The sequence below is a fragment of the Populus euphratica genome, unplaced genomic scaffold, assembly GCF_000495115.2.
Source record: "Populus euphratica unplaced genomic scaffold, PopEup_1.0 scaffold5.1, whole genome shotgun sequence".
Classification (NCBI taxonomy): Eukaryota; Viridiplantae; Streptophyta; class Magnoliopsida; order Malpighiales; family Salicaceae; genus Populus; species Populus euphratica.
In genome coordinates this window covers 1892026-1902085 of record NW_011499848.1, presented here as the reverse complement: position 1 = coordinate 1902085, position 10060 = coordinate 1892026, and the positions used below count along the sequence as shown (strand labels likewise).

Here is a 10060-nt window from a genome sequence, read left to right as displayed (position 1 = left end):
CGCCCCCATAACATCCCCTCTTGTTTGCAGGGGCTAGGCTAGCTTTAGCTTAATGGAAGAACCTATTAATTAATGAATGCTGTGAAGCAACAGAAGAGATAACGGACGATAGAGAGGGAGCGAGAGAGAGAGAGAGAGAAACCACCCCTTACCTGTTAAGGGCTCTCTCTGACATCCAATGGGAAGAGTTATGTGGCATGCAGAGGTGGTGGGCCCATTTATGACCAATGGGATGATGCTTGCTGCTTGATGTGTCTCCCCGTTAAATTAATTTTTGTTTTATATATCGTTTTAATATATATTGATAATAAAAATAAATATTAAAAACACATATATATATATATATTAATTTAATATATTTTTAATTCAAATATATTTTGAAAAATTAACAGCTACTTCAATTAAAAAAAATAAAAAATACTGCAACATATTAACAGTCAACAAAAGCAACTCCTAGCGTTTACATGATGTGGGCGCCTTGGCCCACTTTACAGCCTAGCCTAAAAGCTGCTCTAGCTGTACCCATTTTTGGTTTACCTTGAAACAATTGTTTCCGCGTAGTTGTTTGTTTTTGGCAGTTTCTGTTTGAAAATTGTGATAAAAATGATTTTAAGAGTATTTTTTTATTTAAAATTATTAAAATAATATTTTTATTTAAAATTTATTTTCAAAATCATATATAATTTTAAAATATAAAAAATCAATTTAAAACTCAAAAACATAAAAAAAAACTAATTGGAAATGTACCACAGCACGAACACCAATGCTCAACTAGGACTCCCAGTACAAAAATATTTCCCCAGAGGCTCTAGAACTAGAATAATTCCTTTTTGACCAAGTTTTTAATGTTGGACCATGGGTAGATTTAAGAATTTTCAGTTGGTGGCCAACAGTTGGCTGCGTCGAGACCCAAAAATCAATTATACATTCATACAAACACACATACACATACATACATTTATATATAAAAAATTCATATCAAAATAGTAGATTATGCAATAAATGCCTCGCTTTCTACATACATACATACATTTTTAACACTTGACATGTCGTCTGCTGGGAAAATAAAATGACTAGTTTTTGAGAAAGAAACTACCACAGGAGTTGAAATCATGGTCACCGCTGCGTTCTAGAGCTATGTGGCGAAGATCACGTGGATTGACCCGAAAAGAAGGGTCATTGTCCACGTCGGTAGAGAATCAAAGCAACGGTCAAGGATATCATGATTAATATCACGACCCTTCTATCTGTTTAATTAATTATTGATGTTTCTTCTCCTAACTTTTGTTCCTTTTCTAATTCTTGCATTGTGTGCGCGTGTGAACATGTTGAAACAAGCAAACAAACAAAGCAAGTTGGAGGAATACTAAAGGAATAAACAAGAAGCCAAATAAACTATTTAGTTATACTTCGCCCAAATTACCGTAGTTTTTTTTTTTTTTTTTTTTCTTGATGCAAACTTTATGTGGTGGTAACTAACCTTCTTTATTAAGTCAGATAATTAGAGGTTATCTACTTAATTAATCTTTCGGTTTGATGCAAGTGGCAAAAGCTGGAGGCTAGGGATTAGGTACTGGATGGGTTACTTTATGCTCGATGCAAGGGGGAAATATATAGTCCATGACACGTATGCATCAACTCATTATAAATTATCCTGTTATAAAAGAAAAGACACGAGAATCTCAATACCAATCTTCAAAAGATGTAGACGCTTTGTAGGGCTGTGTTTTTAATTGAGTTTATTTTGAAAAATCATAAAATTAATGTTTATTTTAATTTTATCTGTTTTTCTTTTTCTTTTTAAATTCAATCCAGTGTCATATTATTCGATAAATCTTATGTTTATGTATATGAATTATGTTATTTGATTTAGATGTTTGATGTTATTTTATAATTGATTAAAACTCTGAAACGATATTTATTAATTTTTTTAAATAAATTGACGGAAAAATATTAATAATAGGTCATTTAATATATCAAATGAGTATAAAACAAAATAATCATAACGATATTTTTTATATTAAAAAAACGGAGAATGGAACAGTGTTTCGGTTCAAATTCAAATTTGATTTTTACGCATTTCATCGACTGAAAATTAACCAAGACCATATACTCATCTCTATACACCGAATTAACAACAGCAGCAATGAGCGGTTGTCGAGGCTGGATAATTGCCTATCAGGTCAGGGAATTTCTCATCAAAAACAGCAGCATGTAGAGTATATCTTTTTTTGTTAATTAATTAGAGTTTATTTGTAGTAAAATTTCAGTTTTTTGAGCCCATCTTCAAGATCATCAGCTGTTTACGAACTTCACGTCGAGTACTGGTGCTTATTTCCTCTACTTTTGTTGAAACTAGGAGGAGAAATTGGTGGTGTAATTTCCTAGAAACATCCATAGAAAACAGAAGTAAAAAATGACGTCGATTCTCCTTTCCTCCTCCCACGTTCCAAGAGCCATAGCCTCAGATTTCTGGATGCAGTGATGTCATCAAGTACATACAAACTCAAACTTGCGGGCATTAAATCACTATATGCATGCATACATTCCTGTCTGCCCCATTTTGGCATTACTAATCAGTAACAACTAAGAACATAATTAATGGTTAGTAGCTTAATATCTAAATCCCAAAACAGATAAAGCATGCATCCAAATCTAAGATTCCCTGCGTTGTGAACCCATCACATACGTGGATAGTCTTTATTTCAGTTTTTAATTAAATTAATATGGCATGGCATGGGTTGGGTTGGGTGGGTATGATGTGGCGTCGACATCCTAAGTCATCTCCGACTGAAAGCCCTAGGGGGTGGGAAAATGGCAACATGTCATTCCAATATATGTTATGTTTCATTTAAGATAATCACAAACGTTATATATATATTTTTTTTTATCCTGGAGATAGATGAACACGTGCTCTTGCTTTTGAGGCAATTAGGCGCTAACCCAATTGGGATTGCTGACATATGAGTAAGTTAGATCCTCTTTTATCTCTTTCTCTTTATCATCAAATATTGTTTGATTGTCTTTGTGGTAAGGGTGTGACGTATATTTTGATTTTTTTTTTTAAAAAAAATTGAGGATATTATATCTCTGAGAAAGATGAACCTAAGTTCGGTAATTTATAATGTGAAAAGTGGGAATTTAGTAGCGTACTTCTAAAAGGCCTGCATAAGATTCAAGAAAGCAGCTAATTAAAATTATATTTTCATATTAAAAAAAGAAAGCGTTTATCGGATGTAAAAAGGATCTTCGGGATAAGCATGGTCAGATAATTAAGAGAGAAAAAAAATCACGGTAGACAAAATGGCCCATTAATTACTAAAAGCAGCCAAATAGATAAATTCGATAATGATCAAGAAGAGGTAATTAGTATACAATCAAGATGCGCTAATCATATCCATGATGGAATTAAGATCTTGAAGAGTGTCTTACCATATTGTCCAGTGGAATTAAAGAAGTGATAACAGGAAGATAACATTGATTAATCTCTTTAAGCTAATCCGGAAAATTAAAAAAAAAAAAGGAGCCATGTTAACTATAGTATTCAGGCTTCATTGTCGTGTTCTATATGTGCAAGCTTATTTAACTTTGTTGGCCATTCATGTGATCAAGTAGGCTGCCAGGTCAGCGTAATCTGGGTACCAAGATTATCATACAATTGATAGTAAGGTACAAACATGATCAATAATCAATTAAAGAGGAGAGGATATGATTACTGGTGACATTATTGTAATTCTTTTTTAATGCAATGATGGCAAATTTGCAATTTTTTTAATAAAAAAAATCCTACTTAGATCTTTTCAGCTACCTTTTCTTCTTCATAGTCACTGTTTTTTTTCTTTATCTTTTTTCTTATATAATATTTTTATTATTTTTTTCTGTATATTTTGTTTAGAAAAAATATTTTTTATTCTTTAGACTTAAGATATTTATTACCGTAGCTTTATCTATTTATACTATTTTTTTTTGTTCTTATCTTCACTCTTCTATATTTTTTTTATTGTAATTACTTAGTCTTTTTAAACATTTTTTTTTTAATATTATACAAAAAATAAAAGAAAATGGTGTTTTAGTGTGGCAATTACAATATTATTCTATTTTTCTACCATGATAAAAATTAACTTGAGATCTTAAATATTTTTATTCATGCACATGATCTTTATTTTATTTTATTATATATAAATATCGACTTTTAAATTTACAATTATATTTTTTACTCAACATCAAAAAATATGTTAACAATATTTATATATTTATTTTTTTTGCCAGAAAAAAATAATTCCACTCACATGAGTCAAACAGACGCATCAAGATTTTTTTTTCATTACATTTACTGACATGTATTGTTCATTATTTATTTAATTAAATTCATGGATATGCATATACCTTTTATTTGTCATTAATTTATTTTACAAAAAAATATGTTAAAAGCTTTATATGTTTGTTTTTTTATACAATAAAATTTATCTGCCCAGTAACGCAACGACAAAGTTCAGGTAAATAGCTATTTCTTGGTGAAAAGAGGCGTTGTGTGTATAAATTTAAGTCCATCAAGCCGTACAAAAAATTCATGTGATGGATCATGTGAATTGATTGGTTCTTTTTTTTTTTTTTGATTTACGTGGGGTGTCCGGGCCAGCTTGCGCGCACCACAACTAATCCCCACGGCCCACTGAATATCCTGCAAACCCAGTAAGCATGTAAGGCACCGCGGGGATGACAGGCGTGCACGCTAGGGCTTGAACCTAGATGCAGTGGAAGGAGACAAGTCCCTTCCACAGCTAGGCCAAGTCCTAATTTGTGAATTGATTGGCTTCCACCGCTAGGCCAAGTCCTAATTTGCGAATTGATTGATTCTTAAGTGACTAGGCGATGTCAGTAATTGGTTAGGGCTACTGACAATTTTTAAATAAGCAAAATAACTGCATATCATCACGGGCATGGCACGCCAACAAACCACCGTAAGATCCTCTTCTTACCTTTTTGTTTTTTCTTTCGTTTCCTGTACCCACCTGTTTCCCACAACTAAACCCGTCTACCCCTGGATTTGAGTAACTATACAACTAATCATTTCCACTGTCCGGACAACTTACGATGTAAGGAGGAAAAACCTTACTTGGTAGACTAGGTCTACGCAATTTATGGGTGACCCACACCATTGCGCTGAAATTGTCAAATGATATCTCAAATCAATCCATTAAATGTACATTGGTAGTGTAAATTACAGGAAATCTATTTTGGAGTTATTTGAAGTATTTTTTTATTTTTTAAAAATTATTTTTAATATTAACATATTAAAATAAAAAAATTAATTAAAAAATAAAAAATTAACAAACAAACGGGAGCTTCATCTCTATCGCAGGAGTTATAATGCTCTCTCTCTCTCTCTGTCTGACAACCCTCCGATTTATTCACACGTGCCCACTTGTAAAAGAGCGGCGGCAATATAACAGAGAGACAGCTTTTTCGCATCACCACACGGGAATACCGTACATCTATTAAAAAAACCACTGTATTTTTGACTCATTAAAACTAGTAATGCTACTATAATTTCCTGTTAATTAACCTTTGATTGGTGGATTAATGAAATCAAGTGGACTCTCCAATTGGGACCCACTTAGAAACCAAAAGAAACAGAACCATAGCCAACGGTAAAATGTTGTGTTCAACTTGCCACGTGGGCCCTTTAGAGATCGGGGACCCATCCGTACAAAAGCACCTATATTGATAATACCACTTCTCATGTTCTTTGTTTCTCTACGTTAGATCGTGGGGCTAGCCAGAATCTCTCCTGCCCACAAAAATATATCAAATCCTGGGTCTCGCAAAAGATGTATTTTTCTTTAACCCTTGGATTAAAACACGGGGCACCCCAACTCGTAAGGTGCCAGTCGTATAGATAAATGAGCGCCTAAATGAAAAGTTAAGAATAAAAAAATATTAATTTGATTTTTTAATGCTTGTTTTACACACTCATGCAGAGCAAAATATCAATACTCTTGTTAAAATGATATTTTTATATATCTTCTAAAAATGTCAAAACCTTACAAAAACATTATTAATTTCAATAGAATAAATTTACTAGTTATTTTCCTTTTTTTTTTTTTCTAAATTTATATTTTTTCTATTTGTTTTTTTATAAGATTATAATGATTTTATTATTTATGTTATGAGTTTGATATATTTATCTCAATTAACTTGAGTTATTATTAATCCTATTTTTTAATATGAGATTGATTAAGAATTATTCAGATTATTTTTTAAATTTAATAAATTAATCGGATTGCATTAAGTTGTGAACATTGATACATATTAAATATATTAAAATATAATTGATTTTTTTAAATAGTGTTTTATAGTGTGTATAGGAGAAAAAAAGAAAAAAAATCTATATTTATACTGTTAAAAAAAATCATATTAACAATGCGTTGTCTATTCTAAATAAAATCTTCCATTGGAGATGCTATGAGCCGAGGTAATAAAACAAACAAGAGGAAACCCACTTGGTGGCAGAAAATGTCAAGTGTTGGTTGGGCAAATTGATGGAATGATGATATTAACGAAGGAGGTTTTTGATTGGAGAGTTCCTGTGGTGAACCTAGCCAATACGACAAACCAAGGTTGGAAGAGAAGGAATCAAACCAAGCAACGCATGAAATGATCCCCCCCTTCTGGGAGTTTCTTGTTGGGCGAGCCTCTGTCCTTCGTGTCTATCCATTCCCTTACCCTTGGTAACTACGAGTAATAGCAGCAGCAGCATTGAGCTTGCAAGGCCCACTAGCACACCGAGCGAACCGAACCGAACTCTATCTCTATCTCATTCTCAATGTGTATCTAGAATCCAACTGGCGTGATAAAAACAACAAGAAATAATAGACAAGATTTTTTTGATGGAATGCAAGTAGCAGTCGGGTGATTGTCAGATAAGATATAAGCTAGCGCTATGACCTGGTACGTGTAAAAACAATATCAATTGGGAGAAAGCGGAGACCATGCTTGGTGGTCAGCAGTAGCAGCGAAGCTCAGGGGGAATGAACTCAACTAAAAACACGGTCCCCAATCATGTGAGCCCCATCAACTGGTTGGCATGGGTCCCACTCTACATTATACGCAGCCCACAACACGCACATACTTGGTCATGACCCTAAACCTAAAGCTCCTCTAGCATGAATGAATCTTCCTCGTGACTTACCACCATCTTGGGTTGACCCAACGCCCCCCACCCCTATCTTCCTAAACTACACCCGCCCAAACCCACCCCACCCTAATTTCTTTAACTCATAAAATAAGAGTAATAAACAATTAACTAGCCAACCCACTCCTCTAGCATCTCTATATATATAATCTCTAATCCTCCTACACAACCCAATTCATGCCTCTCTCTTTGTCAACAAAAACACCTCATCTCTCTCTCTCTCTCTCTCTCTCCTTTTCCTTCTCTCTTGCTCCTCCCTCTTTTAGAACAACTACAACAACAACAGGGAAAAAAAAAATGGATGGAAGCTGCATGGATGAAAGCAGAACTAGTAGTACTGATAACTCCATATCCGTTACACCAACCTCCATCCCTCCCTTCCCACCAACTGCTACCACTACAAAATCACCACCTGAGTCACTTTGCCGTGTTGGGAGCGGCAATAGTAGTGTTATTCTTGATTCGGAATCAGGTGTCGAAGCTGAATCGAGAAAACTCCCTTCTTCTAAATACAAAGGTGTTGTACCCCAACCAAATGGTCGCTGGGGTGCACAGATTTACGAGAAGCACCAGCGTGTGTGGCTCGGGACGTTCAATGAAGAAAATGAAGCAGCAAGAGCCTATGATATTGCTGCTCGGAGATTCCGTGGAAGGGATGCCGTGACTAACTTCAAGCAAGTTAATGAGACCGAAGATGATGAAATAGAGGCTGCTTTCCTGAACGCTCATTCGAAAGCTGAAATCGTTGACATGTTGAGGAAACATACGTACAGCGATGAGCTAGAGCAAAGCAAAAGGAACCACAGGAGTAACAATGGGGTAAATGGGAAGCAATACAAGAATACAGCAAACTACGAGAATAATAGTTATGATCATGGTTGTGGTCGGGTGTTGAAAGCGCGTGAACAGCTTTTTGAGAAAGCTGTGACTCCGAGTGATGTTGGGAAATTGAATCGGCTTGTGATACCAAAACAACATGCGGAAAAGCATTTTCCTTTGCAAAGTACATCAAGCAATAGTACTAAAGGTGTATTGCTTAACTTGGAAGATGTGAGCGGCAAAGTGTGGAGGTTTCGTTATTCTTATTGGAATAGTAGCCAGAGTTATGTTTTGACCAAAGGGTGGAGCCGGTTTGTAAAAGAGAAGAGCTTGAAAGCTGGTGACATTGTTTGCTTTCAAAGATCAACTGGACCTGATAAGCAGCTTTACATTGATTGGAAAGCAAGAAGCGGGTCCAACCAGGTCCAACCGGTTCAGATGGTGAGGTTGTTCGGGGTTAACATTTTTAATGTACCTGGGATGGAAAATGGGTGTGATGGGAAGAGATCAATGAGGGATATGGAGCTTTTGTCAATAGATCATCAGTATAGTAAGAAACGAAGGATCGTTGGAGCCTTGTAACATTTTGTAATTTCGTTTTTAGTTTCTTGGTTTTACTTTGTGTTTTTCTCTTCTTGGCATTTTGTGAATTTTAGGAAGGCTAGGGGGAGAATGAGGGGGGGTGGGTCAGGAGGTGTAGCCGCTGCTGCTGCAAGTTGCAAAAGGCTAATTGTATATTATATTATAATTACAAGACAAAAAGCTGAATAAAGCTTGAAATTAGGCACCATCAAGTTTTAAAGAAAGAAGTTTAGAAATGGATAACTGTAAATCTGTTTCTGTTCACATTGCCTTATATATATATATATATATATATACGGGCTTCATGAGACATGAGAGAGAGAACAGGTGTGGATATCACCTTTATCCTCAAAAAATCTCAGGCTAATTGGCTGATTATCATTGTCACATCTTGTCGAGATTAAAAAGTGTTCCGCTTCACCCCTAATCTCATTACATGTTCACACACGCTTCTAGCCTGCCTTTGTGGCACAAAAAAATGACGGAGATTTGTGGAACAAGTAGAAGACAACTCATCTTTGATTTGCCAGGAAAGGCAACTAAGCTGGCGAGCGCGGCAAAACCTTTTACTTGTGGAACATATGCTTTTCTGGAAGCATTGCGGAGATTTTGAGGGTGATGTTTTATTTTGTTTCAAACATGATTGCAGCTATTTCAATTTCGTTGAGCCTGCTTTGTGTAGTATCCTATATTATGATTTCTTAAGTGTTTTAGAAATTCAAAAACATTGATTTTGATTTTTCCCCCTCGTAATAATGACAAATAAAAAAAAAATGTCATGAATCAAAACTTTGAGAACCATGTAGCTCAAAATTCTGGCTCCCAATTTCAGAAAACGCTAATCTGATTAATATATAAAAGATCTGATCATAAATATTTTGACTGGATGAAATTCATTACAGTCGGGTATTTCAAAAATCAAATATAGTTAAACCAATTTGATTTATAGTCTATTTAAAAGTAAAAGTGAGATATTGTTTTCTAAGATATTTTTTAATTGTAAATACATTAAAATAATATCTTTTATTTTTATTTTTGATATTATTTTATTAAAATAATAATAAAATATTAAAAAATATCAATTTAAAATAAAAAACTCTAACTTTTAAAAAAATATAGCTGTATTATCGCAATGCAAAATCTCTTAAAAGTATTTGAGAATATAATAGCGGTTGTTTTTTATTATAAAATATATTAAAATAATATTTTTTTATTTTTTAAAAATAAATTTTCACATTAGCATATCAAATTATTTAAAAATATATTAATTTAAAATGAAAAATTCAATTTTTTTTTAAAACACAATTACAAAGCATTCTAAATAAAAAATTAACACGGCTCTTGTTTTGTACACGCTCGAGAAATCACATATTCATGACAAGGACAGGAGTTATTGAGAAGGTGCTCCTAATGGATTGCAACGCATTTTTTATAACCCAGATTCATGATCTAAAACAGGCCAGC

The 10060-nt window shown here is 33.9% G+C and overlaps 1 protein-coding gene across 1 annotated transcript; it reads left to right on the top strand.

Moving 5' to 3' along the window:
• The first annotated feature begins 7349 nt into the window (after positions 1 to 7349).
• Positions 7350 to 8860, top strand: LOC105113870 (AP2/ERF and B3 domain-containing transcription repressor TEM1-like). Its single transcript, XM_011010223.1, has one exon. The coding sequence runs from the start codon at positions 7373 to 7375 to the stop codon at positions 8594 to 8596; it is 1224 nt and encodes a 407-aa protein (XP_011008525.1). The 5' UTR covers positions 7350 to 7372; the 3' UTR covers positions 8597 to 8860.
• The last annotated feature ends 1200 nt before the right edge of the window (positions 8861 to 10060 follow it).